This window comes from Microcebus murinus, chromosome 6, assembly GCF_040939455.1.
Source record: "Microcebus murinus isolate Inina chromosome 6, M.murinus_Inina_mat1.0, whole genome shotgun sequence".
In the NCBI taxonomy this organism is placed as follows: Eukaryota; Metazoa; Chordata; class Mammalia; order Primates; family Cheirogaleidae; genus Microcebus; species Microcebus murinus.
Genome location: NC_134109.1, coordinates 89,224,730 through 89,240,447, shown reverse-complemented (window position 1 = coordinate 89,240,447; position 15,718 = coordinate 89,224,730). Strand labels below are relative to the sequence as shown.

The 15,718-nt window shown below is 43.8% G+C and overlaps 1 protein-coding gene across 3 annotated transcripts in view; it reads right to left on the bottom strand.

Annotated features, from left to right (window-relative positions):
* TMOD2 (tropomodulin 2) overlaps positions 1-15,718 on the bottom strand; it is a 47,096-nt gene that overhangs the window by 20,710 nt on the left and 10,668 nt on the right. For 2 of the 3 annotated variants that reach the window (XM_012763471.3, XM_076004370.1), the window contains 5 exons: positions 11,371-11,565; positions 9,558-9,714; positions 4,851-4,973; positions 1,805-1,891; positions 560-690 (listed from right to left, as the gene is read on the bottom strand). In XM_012763471.3, coding sequence (XP_012618925.1) covers positions 560-690; positions 1,805-1,891; positions 4,851-4,973; positions 9,558-9,714; positions 11,371-11,496 — 624 coding nt within the window. In that variant the 5' untranslated portion in view covers positions 11,497-11,565. Of the gene's footprint in view, positions 1-559; positions 691-1,804; positions 1,892-4,850; positions 4,974-9,557; positions 9,715-11,370; positions 11,569-15,718 lie in introns of all 3 variants that reach the window. The other variant, XM_012763470.3, reaches the window with a different exon arrangement.

The following is a 15,718-nucleotide window of genomic DNA, read 5'->3' as shown; positions in this document are numbered from 1 at the left end:
TTTCTTTCTCTCTTGGCACACTCACTCTGGGAGAAACCAGCTGTCTTGATGTGAGGACACTCAGGCAGCCCTATGGAGAGGCCCCTGTGGTGAGAAATGAGGTCTCCTGCTAACAGCCGCATGAGGGCGCTGTGCTGGAAGTGGGTCCTCCTGCCCAGTGAACCCTGACATTGCAGCTTCACTACATACTCACTTCAGACCCTGGGCCACAACTACTCAGCTAAGCTACTCCTAGATGCCTAACACTCAAAACCTGTATGAAATAATAAATGATTTTTGTCTGAAGCCTCTTAGTTTTAGAGTAACTTTCTTACTCAGCAATAGGTATAACTAATGTACTATGTTTAACCCAAGTATAACGATTCTTTTCAAAGAATTCTAAAAATCACTCTTTTTTTAAACCCATTTCTTCCTTTGAGAAGGATATCTTGACTCAAAATCAGTGACTACAAAGGACTGCAAACAGGTATGAAAAGTAAGCAATCAGCCACCTCCAGTAGGCTTTCTGACCTCACTATAAATCAAATGACAGACGATCATCACAATCATAATGACATACCTTAATGTTATTGAGGTTGACTTCTTGCAGGCTGGGATCATTGGCTTTCATCTGCTGCAGACTTACTTCCACGTTTGTGGGATTGGGTGGTTCCTCAAATATTGGCTTTACCTTTTCACCTTTGACAACATCTATGACACAAGTTTTAATTTAAAAAAAAAAATACAAGGGCTCTCCTATCAAAATCAGAGATGACTTTCCCCAAAATGGCATGCCTTTCATATGCTCTCATTCCAATAATAATCTAATATCAATGATATTAAGCATATTCTCAACTAAGCAAGCATGGGAATAGTATAGCTCTGAGTTGCACTTTAGAAGGTTGGTGTTTCTCAACTGCACTGAGAAGTCTCAGTGGCTGACACTGCATAGAGCTAAAAGTACAGGAAACTCTACAGCAAACCTCAACCCCCAAATTATCCAGGGGAAGTTACTGCTGATCCATACGGACTCCTTTCAGACTATAACCAGACTACAAGATCTGAGATACAAAAAAGAAAAACCATAATGAGTCATTTCATTTCCTAAGCCTTGATACCCCCCTGGCCTCTTGACTATACCCTACCCTCCTCTGATTTCCATTTTGGAGCTTCAGTTTTGAGGAAGATATGGGAAGAGAAAGGGATGGAAAAAAAAGAATAGAAGAATTCTCAAAAGCAGTTAACAGAAAACATTTGGAATATATTTAACATACAAAGGGTTAATATCCCAATATACACAGAGCTCCTACAAATCAATAAGAGAACCCCATTAAAAATGAACAAATAATATTCTCAGAAGAATCTGTCACTCAATCAGAAAATATAAAAAGTAATTAAACTCTGAAATAAAAAGTGAGATATCATTTCATTAGCCAAAAAGGGAGAGAAAAAAGTAAAAAGAAGCCAGGTGCAATGGCTTATGCCTGTAATCCCAGCACTTTGGGAAGTCCAGACAGGAGGATCCCTTGAGCCCAAGGAGTTTGAGACCATCCTGGGCAACGCAGCAAGACCCCGTCTCTACAAATAATAAAAAAGTAGCTAGGCATACTGGCATGTGCCACCATGAGAGTGTGTTCTGGTCAAAACAGTGATAGGTACTAGTTACGCTGCCAGACAGAGCTCCCATTATAGGCTGCTCTGTTCTGGTTTGATTGCTCAGAGCCCAGGGACCCTAGTGACATGACAAAGTGCAAGGCCTCTCTGCTACCAGCAACACCTAGAGGCTTCAAAGCTTCACAAAACCACAGACTCTACATCAACTTACTTCTTACAGGCCCTTTGCCACCTTTACTGTTGGTTGTTTCTTCATCAAACTTTGGATTGTTGAGTAAATTGTGTACTCCAAGGACAGCTAAAAACAAAGACGATCAATGTATGAGCATTAAGCATGCTTAGAAGCATGTTAGCATGTCAATGTCGTTAATTTGCCCCTTGGAGAACAATCCTTTATAACATAAAGATAAATCCCTGACTCCTCTTTTCTTGCATAGTGTATAATACATGTGCAGTATTAAATAAACTTATTTTTAAAAAGTCTCTTTCCAAGACAACCAGCAATCTTCACACCTCTTTCAACATCTAAACATGTGGAATCATTTAGGATCTGAGGAACGATGCCTACTTATGTCCAAAATTGCTAAAACACTGCTTAGACTTCCTAGTTGCATAGACTCAACCCTTTTGTTTTCTCATCTGTTAAATGAGAAGGTGGGACTGAGGCTAAGGATTTTTAAGATCTAACATTATATAGATTATTTCATATATTTTTCCAGATGCAAATACAGGAAGATTGTGGGCCTCTTTCAGCATAAGCCTCCCCATCTAACAGTGCTGAAAGGAGTTCTCCTTTCCCCATCTAAAACATCCCAGGGTGGGAAATAAAAGAGACTTCAGAGAAAAGAGGTCAGCTGAGCACACTGAGGTTTTAGTTTCCTGTATTACCGGGAGCTTGCACCAGGAGGCAGCACAGTATGCAGGAAACAACGTGGGGGGGAGAGCTAACGCTGGGCAATTGGAAAGGATTTCCCTTTGCTAATGAAATTGCAGGTGAGACTGGCCACCTGGAGACGGATCCCAGAAGAGATCACCTGTGGACAGGTGGCAGAGGAATGCCTCTGCGATCATTAGCTCTGCTGTAAGCTACATATCAGAAGGAAGGAGGCAGCCAGCACAGCAGGAGGAAGGGACAATAGTCACAGCCAGCAGGTATGTGGCTCTGACCATATAAGAGAGGATAAGAGAGGGCTCCGGAGCAGCCAGCCAGAGTTTGGATCCTGATTCTTTTGCATGGTAACTGTGTGACTTGGGAAGTTGCTAAATGTCTCTGAGTTTGTTTCCTCATCTGTAAAATAGGGATAATAATTATGCTTTACTTATGACAAAGATTAAATGACTTTCTATGTGTCAGGCACTGTTCTAAGTGCTTTACAAACTCTTGGTAAATAAATAAGAATTTTCCACTGTGTCTCTGACATTGTTTGGGGAGAAGGTATCCCATTTGGTAAACATTGGCTACAAAGACCATACAACAGTTATCTTCTCTCTCTGGCCCTGTGCTCACCCAACAACCTCTCATTATAATTCGGCTCCTATTACCAAGTTTTGATTTTTGTTTCGTCTGCTATCTGTGACTCTGGCTCACGGACCAGTCCCTACCACTCCGCTCCAATCTGATTGCTTCTGTGTACACTGGCAAGATCAAATCTCAAGACCAGCAGGGCTGAGAACTAGACCCTGGATGGTGACCACACTGAGATAAGGACAGTCTGGGTGGTGCTGTCTTGGAGATCAACTGCCTTTCCCTCGATGAACTGTCTGCTCTCTATCTGCCACGACAACATGGGCAATGCATCGACACTCTCATGTGAACCTCGATGGCTGTCAGCCCATCCACTCCCGGGGCTGCTCTCAGTCTTCCAGAAAGATGCACCCTAGAGAAGATGCTGCCACCCACCCAGCCGGGCTTGCTCCTGAGTTCCTAGGGAGGGAGGATGAGTAAGGATGAACAAGGACAGTTTTCTTTTTGAATTATCTCCCTGGTTTTATTGAATGAATTTCAGGATCTGGTATCTTCCAAATGATTGGTGTTTTTCTCTTTCTCCTTTCTCAGGCATTTCCTGGGAATTCAAGTCCAGCCCTGCATCCTCCCTTTGAGCAATTCTCCCATGAAACCATGAGGCAACCCTTGGGAGGTTCCGTAACCATAACAGGATCTCTCCACAGTACCCAGAGGGCTCAGATGACCAGTCACTGCAAAGCACCTTCTTTACCAGGGGACACAGGTGCCTCAATTCTTTCAGTGACCTCCGAGAGAGGTCCAAAAACGTGAACTTAATTATCAACCACTGATCTCATCACAGAAGGAATGAAAAGGTAGCTGAGACGGTTGGCTTGTATTAGAATAAGGCACGGCTGGTTCTCCTGGGAGGATGGAGATTATTATTATATGTCTTCCAATGGAATAAGAATGAGAATTCTTGCTAAAGCTATGGACTGGTTTTTTTTGGTTTTTTTTTTGTTTTTCAAAAATTTTTATAAATTTATATAACATTTTCTTTTTTGAGAACTGGCACAGTGGACACATGAATATGGACTGGTTTTTAAGGCACTTCTACCCTATGGTGGCTAATAACGTTTATGTGTGTATGGGAGGTAAGATCTAATGTCCAAATATGCTCGTATATTCAAGGAGTTTTTCTCAAAGACTATACAAGAAACGACAGAAGGTCTAGGTAATTAGGGTGAGACACTTACATATTTCATTATATATTCCTTTGCACTCTGAGTTTTTAAAAATGTGGATGTAAAAAATCAATAAAAATAATCATTATTACCATTACCATGTCACTATTGTTAAGAACACTAGAAAGCTAACAGTCCTGTAAGTGTGAATCAAAATGGAACAGCAACTGTGGAGAAGGGCAAGAACTCATGAAAATTTTGTGATGATAAAATGCCAAATGGGAAAGCTTCTTTGAAAGTATTTAAGGGCTGTCATTTCATTAGTTAAGTTCTCAATGCTCCTTCATATTTGTTCTCTTTGATGTCTCACAGTAACTCTTGCGTTTTGTAAGGTAAGTATCATTTCAGCATTTTATAGCAAAATTGATAGAGCAAAAAATATTAGTATTTGCTCAGAGAGGTGAAGTCACCAGCATCAAATCTTACAGCGACACGATGGCTGGAGTCAACACGGCATCACAGTAACAATGAATGGGTACAGAGAAGCTCAAAGGCTGCTGCTGTGAGTGCCAGTGCACACCTGGAGGTGACAGAGCCCGACAGGAACATTCCCGGGGCAGAGCACTAACCTGCGAGATCGTAGAGTTCAGTGTCAGAGGCGCTGGCCAAAGCTTCTTCCAGTTCCGGGTCAAGGGTCACCTTTTCTTCTTTACGCGTTTCTACAGGCTTTTCTTTGGGTATAAAGACTCTCCCTTTAAACCAGAAGAAAAAGACTATGGAGTGCTACTGCCTTATTGGTAGGGTAAGTGGACTGAGCAGAGAATGCAGTTCTGGCCATTAAGACCCATAACATTAAGCCATTTTGTATCCAACTGATTCCTGAATCGCAGGGACTGTGCCAACATCAGTAATCCACTATTAACGGGAAGGAACGCTGGAAGAGGAATCCTGCAGTCTGCCACACAGAGATCTGAGACGATAGTCCTTAAACACGGAGGGACTAGGTGGCTTCCATCTCTCTATTACTGGCAATACTGCCCCTGGGCCTGGGCAGGAGGGGCCCTGCACTCTGGAGGGCCTCGCTCCAATCTTCCTCTGGCTCCGTCTCTCCCCAAGGGAGAAGCCAAAGGGATATTCCCATCCAGCACACAGGCCACTTGCTAGATCATACTCCAGGTACCTCTGACCCTGGAGTTGCCCACCCAAAGAGCCTGAGCCTGCTCTCAGGGCCTGAACAAACCCTTCCCATATCCGTCCTCCTGAAGGTGGTGCACGCTGCTGGGGTGTGCACCCCCAGGCCAAGGGGAGGCTGCTTATAGGGGAGCAGGGATGAAACTCAGATACATAGAATGGGAAGGAGGAGGTCCAACACCTGTGCTTAAGGCCCTGGCAGTGTGGGACAGACAAACATCCCTACACAGAACTCTTGGAAGCCCAAGAATACTGACCTTCTAGGTATATTTGTAGCAAGATATGATATATTTTAACAGTTTGTTAGCTTTTAAATATTTAGAAAAAATGGCATGTGGGCTTCTGTTTGTGTTCTTGCCTTAGCCCTCCAAATATTGGGGAGAGGTTCATCCAAACAACACCATGGGTTCCTGAGGGACAAACTGGTGATACCCCAGAGTTTTCCCCTGTAAATTGGGATTGTAGAGCACTAGGATGCTGTACCTGGCGTCAGGTGGCCTAGCGTGGTGCTGGGAACACAGCCGCCTCTCTATACCAAAGCAGGCCTGATTTTAAGGAAAAATCACGGTTTCTATACTTAGAGATCGTGGGCGTCTGTGAGCAGCAAGGCATTATGTGCCTCCCACAGGTGCATTCTCTGCCACTATCTCCCACTTTATCCTGTCAGATTCCATTTATTTTGCCCCCTTCTCACTTCTGAAAATGCACCTACATATCTAAGGGTAAGGTATCTACGCCCTGCCTCCTAGCCCAAACTTTTGTACTGATGGATCACACTGCAGGGAGGATGGCAGAGTACCTGCTCCTACCTTCCAGCCAGGCCGACACATCCACATCACGCATGTGCAGAGGCCAATGAAGGTAAACCCAGGACAATCTAGAGTCATCATTGTAACACCTCAGACCACTCACATTCTTTTCCAATGATTCACGGCTTTTGACTCTTGGTGTCTCTCTCTCTCTTTCTCTGACACAGGGTCTTGCTGTGTTGCCAAGGCTGGCGAGCAGTGGCTTTTCACAAGCACAGTCCCAGTATGGATAGGCAGAAAGTTTTGACCTGCTCCATTTCTGAGCCAGGCCAGTTCACCTCTCCTTAGGCAACCTGGTGGTCTCCCGCTCCTGGGAGGTCGCCATATTGATGTCAAACTTACCGGGACACCCAATGGGCATCGTGCACCATAGCCCAGAACTCAGGCTCAATCCCCCTGCTCAATCCCCGTCTCCCAAGTCGCTGGGATACAGGTGTGCACCTTCATGCCCAGCTTTCTCTTTTTTGGAGCTACTCTTCCTTCTTAGGCATGATCTTTGAAACTGGTCTCCTTTATTTTGACTTTTGGAGTTCCTTAAAGACTCATCCCACTATGGTGACCTCCTCTTTGTCACCATCGATAGAGCAGACAGCTGGCTCCAGCTCCAGCAATTAGGACCCAAGCTCTCTCCAGGTCATCTTGGCTAGCCTGGTCCACCCCACTTCTATGGGAAAGGAGAGAGTCCAACCCTAAGTCAATAACCCTCCCTCATGAAAGCTCTCAAGGAGACTTCCCTGATAACAAGGGCCGGGTATTTCCTGATGGTTGACCATATTGTCAAACAGCTGGATAAGCAAGCAGGAGCCAGTCAGAGCTGGGCACTCCAAAGAGAAGACAGACAGACATTGCTTGTGTGGGGCATCCTGGCAACAAGCTCCCTGTCTGTCCCTCACAAACATCCTGATTCCTGTCCTGGCATCACATAAACTACCACCTTTCCCAGAAAGAAGGAAAATACACTGGGGAACAAAGTAGGAGGATGGCCAGAAGATAGAAAATGAAAAAAAACAAAATCAACTAATCAACATCTCAGACAACAGGGTCCATGTCAGGCTTTATTTTCATCGTTATCTGTGGCCCATTGCCTGAGATAATCTTGGGTCTAAAGTCCAAATAGGATTTCTGAGTTCCTCCTTCCCGATACAGTTTAGCATTACCCTAAACATGAGGTACACAGGCGGCCCAACAAGAATGGGTACTCAGGACAATTGTTGATATAGATCCGCTCCTGCAGGTCTAACTGAACAGTAAGTTCTAGGCAAAAATAAACTGCACTGGAGAGTCAAATCCGGCCCAGGAACCTGAGTGCCCCAGCACACAGCACTCAGGACTGAGGCTTGTGGCCTCTCTCCTGAGGACCTCGTGCAAGCCTCACGTTGCTCCTGGGTCGTCTCGCTGGTCTTTCTGGGACCCTGCATACTCCTCAACTCTGACTCCACTGCTCTGTTTGGAAAACTTGCTCCCTGCTCCTTTTATTCAATTGTGCTACTTCTCGGCCTTCTCCTAAGCTACACTGTGCAACTACATCCCTCTTTATATCTCTGTTTACTTCTCAGATAGCCCCTGGATTCCTGACGCCCCCACGAACCATCTGGAGATTAATCTGGATCAAGAGATAATTTCCCATAGCCACTCCTCAGACCTCTACTCTGAGAACAAAAGAAAACAGCTTTCTCCTTATGATGCTGTCACTACTTGATGTTAATTGGGATTTGATAAATTTTTTTGCAATTAAATTAGTCAAATAGCAACTCTGCTGCCATAGAAACAGCTGCTTTCCACAGTAATGCTTGGTTACTTGTCCAATTTGTCACTGTTCAACTTTACTTCCCTAATGATATTCTCAGTGGCGTGTGAATCATCGACTATGCACAACACAGAGGAGAGCCCAGATGTGATGTGAGAGAAAGTGGCAGTGCTCTGGCTGGGTCTCAGTTGTGACAACTCAGGCTGTCACAGTGCTGCGAAAGCAATAAACAGGTGTCATGATAGAAAGAAGGGGCTATGTCAGAGAGGTCAGGGAAAGCCCAAGGCTCTGACGTTTAAGCTGAGACTCTTGGGATGTGAAAAATGGGACTGTGGGTCAGAAGGAAGAGTGCACGAGGAGACCAGCCTGAGACGGGAAAAGAATTCGGCAGGTTTGGGAAGTCAGTGAAGATCGTGGGGCTGAGGCTTAAGTAAGGGAAGGAGAGGTGCCATCAGAGGGGCAGGTAGGGGCAAGATCCACTTTGAAGACCGCAGTAATGATTTGGGATATTAAGCAAGGAAATGATGAGATCTGATTTGTATTTTACCGAGACTGTAGTTGACAGGCGGTTATCAACGATAGATTAGTGTCTGTGGGCCCAAGTCATTGTCTATAGCGAGGAAGCCAGATAGGCTAGTGATACCCACTTTTCCACCCAAAGGGAGCTCAGGGCCAGGAGCTAAGGAGGAGGGTTTCCTTGAATTGGCTGGAAGCTCAGTCCTAGCACGCACAAACTTCTCCTTGCTCCTCACAGCCTTCCTGGCTCTATCGTTGTGTTTCGCTAACTAGACCACAAGCTCCTTGAGGGCAGGGTGTCATTCACCTGTGGTCCCAGCGCCTGGCACAAGGCTCTGCACAGAGGAGGTGCTCAGTAAATGCTGGGTGAGTGAATGACTATGTTGGCCCCTCATGGTAGCCTCTCAGGTTGGGGGTGTGGTGCTAGAGGCATCCTAGACATGGAGTAGAAAGGCCCCGAGGGACTTCTGCAGTTGGTAAAGCACCCAGCCAAGAGAAACACAGCAGTGCCAATGGAGTCCTCTTTCAGGCATGACATGATGCTGCTTCACATTTTGAAAACTTTCTTTGGGGTTCAAGATTTTTTTCACTGAACTAATTTGAGGACTATGATGCCCCAAGTATTCATTTAATTAGCCTACATATTCTGCCATGTTTCTTTTTTTCTTTTAAATTAAACTTAAATTTTTACAGTAGTTTTAAGTTCATGGCAAAATTAAACAGAAAGTACAGAGTTCCCATATAATCCCAGTAAACCCCCCCCCCCCCGCCCCTACACAGCCTCCCCAAGTAATGACATCACACCACAGTGGGACATTTGTTATAACTGATGAACTGACACATCATTAGCACCCAAAGTCCACAGTTCACAGCAGAGCTCACTTTTGGTGTTGTACATTCTGTGGGTTTGGGCACATGCTGACTGGCTTGTATTTACCAGCAGTGATCCTTTTTAATGCTGAATCCAGTTCACGGCCTTATTTCCCATTTCCAGGGCAGTTCCCTTGCCCGACCCTCCACGGCAATACATTGAGAGCACCTTTGTCCCGAGACAAGATGCTTGTCATCCTCACCTTTTTTTTCTCCAGTGAAGGGCACAAAGTCCTCCCTGTCTTTCTGTTCCAAAGCCTCCTTCTCCAGGTACATGAGGAGGTGCTCGCGGTCAAACGGGCCGGTGGCTGCTTTCTGTGTCTGGTCTTTCTGTCGGAATCCAGCAGGCAGCGTTGCACTCTGACGGGACAGAAAGAAGGATGTTTGCCAGATGGATACTTTGTTACTTCCTGCCCCAAACCCTACTCACTGTATGTGAGGGAAGCAGAGAGAAGGATGTCTATGCAGAAATGTGGGTGTGAGCTGAGGACTGGGGTCTCTGGGCAATCTTTGAGCCCCTCCCTGCTTGTTCTAACATCCTGTGCTTAGAGGAGGGCTCCCAGCGAGCTCAAGCAGAGCAGAGATTGCCAGAACAGCCTCTGAGTCTTCTGCAGAGAGATTATAGCCTTCTAGAACGTGGTGGCGAAAGACCTCTTTCCTTACAGATAGCGCTTAGGATTGGCTAGGTCTGCACCCAAGGTGCTCCCAGGCAGGAATATGGAGACTTTAACAAGGAGCCCAGGTGGCTGACCCCTCTCCTGCAGAATCATCCAAGCAGGTAAGTGAATATTATGGTAGATGTTAATACATGCTAAAGCTTCGAGATTCCTTCCTTAAGCTAAAAAAAAAAAAAAGTTTTAAAGTAAATACAATATTCAAAGTATCTGACATATAGAAATACCATATGCATACTTTTGTTTTAGTCACATTTTTATTTATAGTAAAATCACTATTTTGGATGCCTCCAGTTATAATAAGTTAAAACCATCAGGCCACAGAAAGTGCTTGCTAAACAAACACTATAACAACTTAGCTTTTGAAGAACTCATAAAAATATTAGAAACTCCATTTAAATTTACTTGATATTGTGATTATAGTCATTTTCATCTGTCCATTGTTACAGGATGATCAAAGATTTCAAGTTATTTATGCATTTCAAAGAAACGAGCAATTTTTTTTTTTTTTTTGAGACAGTCTCTCGCTTTGTTGCCTAGGCTAGAGTGAGTGCTGTGGCGTCAGCCTAGCTCACAGCAACCTCAAACTCCTGGGCTCAAGCAATCCTCCTGCCTCAGCCTCCCGAGTAGCTGGGACTACAGGCATGCGCCACCATGCCTGGCTAATTTTTTCTATATATATATATTAATTGGCCAATTAATTTTTTTCTATTTATAGTAGAGATGGGGTCTCGCTCTTGCTCAGGCTAGTTTCGAACTCCTGACCTCGAGCAATCCACCCGCCTTGGCCTCCCAGAGTGCTGGGATTACAGGTGTGAGCCACCGTGCCCGGCCGAAATGAGCAATTTTTAAAGCCCACATTTGGCGTTGAAGATCTGGTTTAAACACCAGGTCTCTGACATTTAATAGTGTGAAATCTTACGTCAATTACCTCTCCGAGTCTGTCTTCTCATTTATGAAATGGTGTTAATGCCATTTACCTCAATGGCTTCTATGCCCAGCAAAGTGTATGACGCACAGAAAAAGCTCAGTAAGATTTGTTCTCCTTCCCTCTTTCCTTCTTTTTTTTCCTAAGTCAGACTAGTCCTCCTTCAACCAATGGAAAATATTTTTCCTTATTTACATTAAACTGGTTTTTGAGAAATACATTTGCCCTATCACACTGTGGTGGCTATGAGGTTCTCCACAAATTTGTAAAAGAAAGTGACTCAGAGCCAATCAGGGGAAGAACAGAAAATTTGCATTTGGAGCTAAGGGATTTCTACTATTATTTAACGACCAAACCGTGCCATTTAGCCTGTACTATCAATAACCCACTCTGCTTCAGTTCCATGTCACTAACCTCAGGATCTAGGTCATCCAGAACATTTTCCAACTGCTTCAGTTCCTCTTCTGAGAGTTTTCCAAGCAGCTCATCTTCATCAATGTTCTTGTATTTCTCCAGCTCTTTTTGAAAGGGGAGTGCCATGGCTTCTTATATACCTTTCTCATGGGCCACGCACATTTAAATGGGCCAATGTCCTGAGACTTCAGAGTACTACTAATAAAAAAGAAACACTGTGATCTTTCTGTAAACAGGACTTAATTAGCAGGAGACAAAGCTATGCTGTCAATGTAATCTACTGTATCGAACAAGGAATTCAACTAAAAGGGCATTATCACCTTCATTTGCAGAGCAACCCAACAGCTTACAAAGTGTTTTCATATATATTATTTTACCTATTTTGATCTTTACAACAACCCTGTGAAGAAGCCTGCAAGGATATTATCATTCCCACTTACAGATGATGATTCTGAGGTGAAGGTGGCCAAGTGCCTTCCTCGAGGTCACAGAGCTGGGATGTTGTGAGCCTGGCATTCTGATTCCCAGTGTAGTGAGTGCTTTTCCACAATACTACTCTGCCTTCCCCAGCTTTCCAAAGAAAAGCAGTGAAGAACAATGCACTAATTGTAAGGCAGTTGTAAGAAGCACACTTGCTTCTATTCAGGGAGAGAGTGATGTGAAGAATACAAAATGGGATTCATTCAGGAGAGAGTTTGCAATGCCTATGTGAGAAAGCATTGTCCAGTAACTCCTCTGCAATTAAACTAAGATTCTCAAATCCTGGACACATAATCACTTTCTCTACTGTTCTCTTTTTTCTCCTTTATCTTCCCTTCTATTTCTATTCCCATTTGTTTTTTGTTTCTTTAGCCACCCTCCTTAATTCTTCTTTCTTTATACCCCTAGACCATTCTCCTTTTAACCTCCCTGCCTTTTCATACCACATCACTTCTAAACTTTCACTCAAAATGAAATTTTGACTCAATCTCTTTCCCCTTGCAGATAACACTCACTCAGGAAATAGTAATGTATTTAATTGTGTTTCTCCTTAGGAGGCATTAGCATCAATCAGATTTTTCCGGGCAATTAATATATGCTGTATACCTACTATTTGCCAGGCATAGTTCTAGAAAACAGGAATAAAAAGATAAATAAGATACGACCCTTTCCCCTAAGGAGATCATAGTTTAGTGAGGCAGACATACAAATGACAATAATTTCATATAATAAGTCTTAGAAGTAATGTATAAAATAGGTTTAAAAACACATGAGGAGGCTGGGCTTGGTGGCTCACACCTGTAATCCTAGCATTCTAGGAGGCCGAGGCAGGAGGATTGCTTGAGCTCAGGAATGTGAGACCAGCCTAGACAAGAGTGAGACCCTGTCTCTACCAAAAGTAGAAAAAATTAGCCAGGCTTGGTGGTGCACGCCTGCAGCCCCAGCTACTTGGGAGACTGAAGCAGGAGGATCACTTGAGCCCAGGAGTCTGAGGTTGCAGTGAGCTATGATCATGCCATTGCACTCTACCCAGGGTGACAGAGTCAGACTCTGTCTCAAAACAAAAACAAAAAAACACATGAGGAAATAATCACTGAGTAAGAGGGGCAACTTTGAAAGGAAGCTGTGAAAAAGAGGTTGCATTTGAGCCTTGAAGAAAGAGGCTATAAGGTGGACATGGGCTATAAGGTGGACATGGGTGGGCAAGGGCCATGCCAGGAGAAGAGAACAGCATAAACAGAAGCACACGATAAGAAAGGACAGATATGTTGGTGGGATCAGAGGCATGGCTAGACAGGAGGATCCATGGGGAGGGAGACGGAAAAACTAAAGACAAGGACAGGACATCTGTGAAGGGCCTTCCTGATGTGCCTTGCTATGGCACCTGGACTTTATTCTGTTGGGAATGGGAAGCCACCACAACTTCTTAAAGTAGGGGAGCAACCTGGGCACACCTGTATTCTATTAGCAGTTCAAGTAAGAATGAAGACTGGGTTGGCATGGAAAGCGATTGGTTGCAGGAGGGCAACTTAGGGGCTATTAGAATGCTGTTCCCCTCCCTTCACTAATTTAACTGCTCACAATGTTCAGACTTGTGGTTTTCTATCCAGGTACCCCCTTTCCACATGCAATGCAACTCTCTTTCTCATCCATTAATCCTCCTTCTTTTAGGTTTCAATCACTATATTCCAGTAAACAAACGAAAATCTTACCAAAGTCAGAAAAATCAACTGGATCCTACACACTTTGTTCTCGTCCCAGCTACCACTAATTTCTAGTGTGACACTGGACAAGGATCTCATCTGCCTGGCCCTTATCCAGCAAATGAATTGGCTGAACTACTCTACTTAATGGATTCCAAGATGCACAATTTACCACATTTAACTTTCTGAAATTGCGATGTGTCTTACAACTGATGGTGCCCTACAATTAATGTTGCTCCAGAACAGTCAAGATGTACTTGTCACTCCCTATGTTTTCATAAACACCCAAAGCACCAGATTCAAAAGTAGTGGAATGGATGTCAGGGACTTGGAAGGAAATTCCAGGGACAACTGTGGAACAACACTCTTAAAACCTAGGAAGCGTGGCCGGGAGCAGTGGTTCACACCTGTAATCCTAGCACTTTGGGAAGCCGAGGCAGGAGGATCGCTTGAGGTCAGGAATTTGAGACCAGCTGAGCAAGAGCAAGACCCCATCTCTACAAAAAATAGAAAAATTAGCTGGGTGTGGTGGCATGTGTTTGTAGTCCCAGCCACATAAGAGGCTGAGGCAGGAGGATCACTTGAGCCCAGGAGCGTGAGGTTGCAGTGCGCTATGGTGATACCACAGTACTCTATCCCAGGCAGCAAAGAGACCCTGTCTCCATAAAAACAAAACAAAACACAAACAAACAAAAAACACCTAGGAAGCAAACCATCTCGGGGAAATGGCGATGCAGGTGTGTTGAGGAGCACTCCCAGAGAGAGATCCAGAGTAGGACAGTTCCACGTAATTACAGAGTAAGCTTAAGTGCCCAGATCAATGTATTTTAGTTCTTTTATGGATTTTGAAAATTATCACTCTTGATGGTACAGAGGAGACAGTGCGTGGAAAAACACAGACGTTGATGACTACGAGTCAAAAAGTGATTTAAAAAGTTGGATTCTGAACATGAAGAAGCTTTAAGAATATCAACCAATTCCTTTCACTTACATTTTCCCCTTCTATGTATGCACAGGAGAGATGTACGATTTTAGAAATCTGTGCATATTCATAGCAGGTTTAATTGTAGTTGCCAAAAACTGTAAATAATCTGAACGTTAATAGGTAAATAAACAAGTTGTGGTTTATCCACATAATGGAATACTTCTTGGCAACAAAAAGGAATGAAATATTGATACATTCAAAATAATTATAGTAAATGAAATAAGACAAAAATAATAATATGTACTGTATGATTCCATTTGTCTAAAATTCTAGAAAATGTAAAGTGATTTATACGACAAATCAGAGTCGCTTAGGCGTGACAGAGAGATGGGAGGGGCTGAAAGGGATGACAGTGGAGCACGAGGACACTCTGGGGGTGACGCACGGGTTCACCACCTTGACTGCAGTGACGGTTTCACAGCGTGTGTATGTCAAAGCTTATCAAACCGTACACTTGAAATATGTGTGCTTTATTGTATGTCAATTATATTGTATGTCAATTTTTTAAAAAAATCTACATGGAAGTCTAAAACAGCTCTTTAAATAAAGTAAAAATTGTATTTTTAAAGGGAAGTATGTGTCACATTTTGATTGGCAGAATTTTTTCTTGTTTTTTTTTTTTGAGACAGAGTCTCACTTTATTGCCCAGGCTAGAGTGAGTGCCGTGGCATCAGCCTAGCTCACAGCAACCTCAAACTCCTGGGCTCAAGCAATTCTACTGCCTCAGCCTCCCAAGTAGCTGGGACTACAGGTATGCGCCACCATGCCCGGCTAATTTTTTCTATGTATATTGAGAATTTTTTCTTAATGATACATAAGATATTGGCATGTTGTACAATTGATGGTATCTTAGAGTTGATAAGATTCTATTTGAATTTCTACTCCAGGATTCTGGAGTAGAATAACCTCCAACTCTTTATCCTCTTCTGAAATAGATTTGCTCTCTAGATTAATCTACCAGTCGGCCACTCCCGACACTCAGACCAGCCCTAGATTCTCTGCCTTCTTTCCGCGTCTGGTCTGTCAGCACCTCTGGTAGCCACTTACTGCACAGCACTTTTCACACCATCCTTTTTCACTCTCGCTTTGGACCTTTGTTCCTTCATGCCCAGACTACTCCGATTTCGTCTTGAAAGCTTTCTGTTCTTCCCTGTAAGCCACCCAGAGCACTACGATGGGA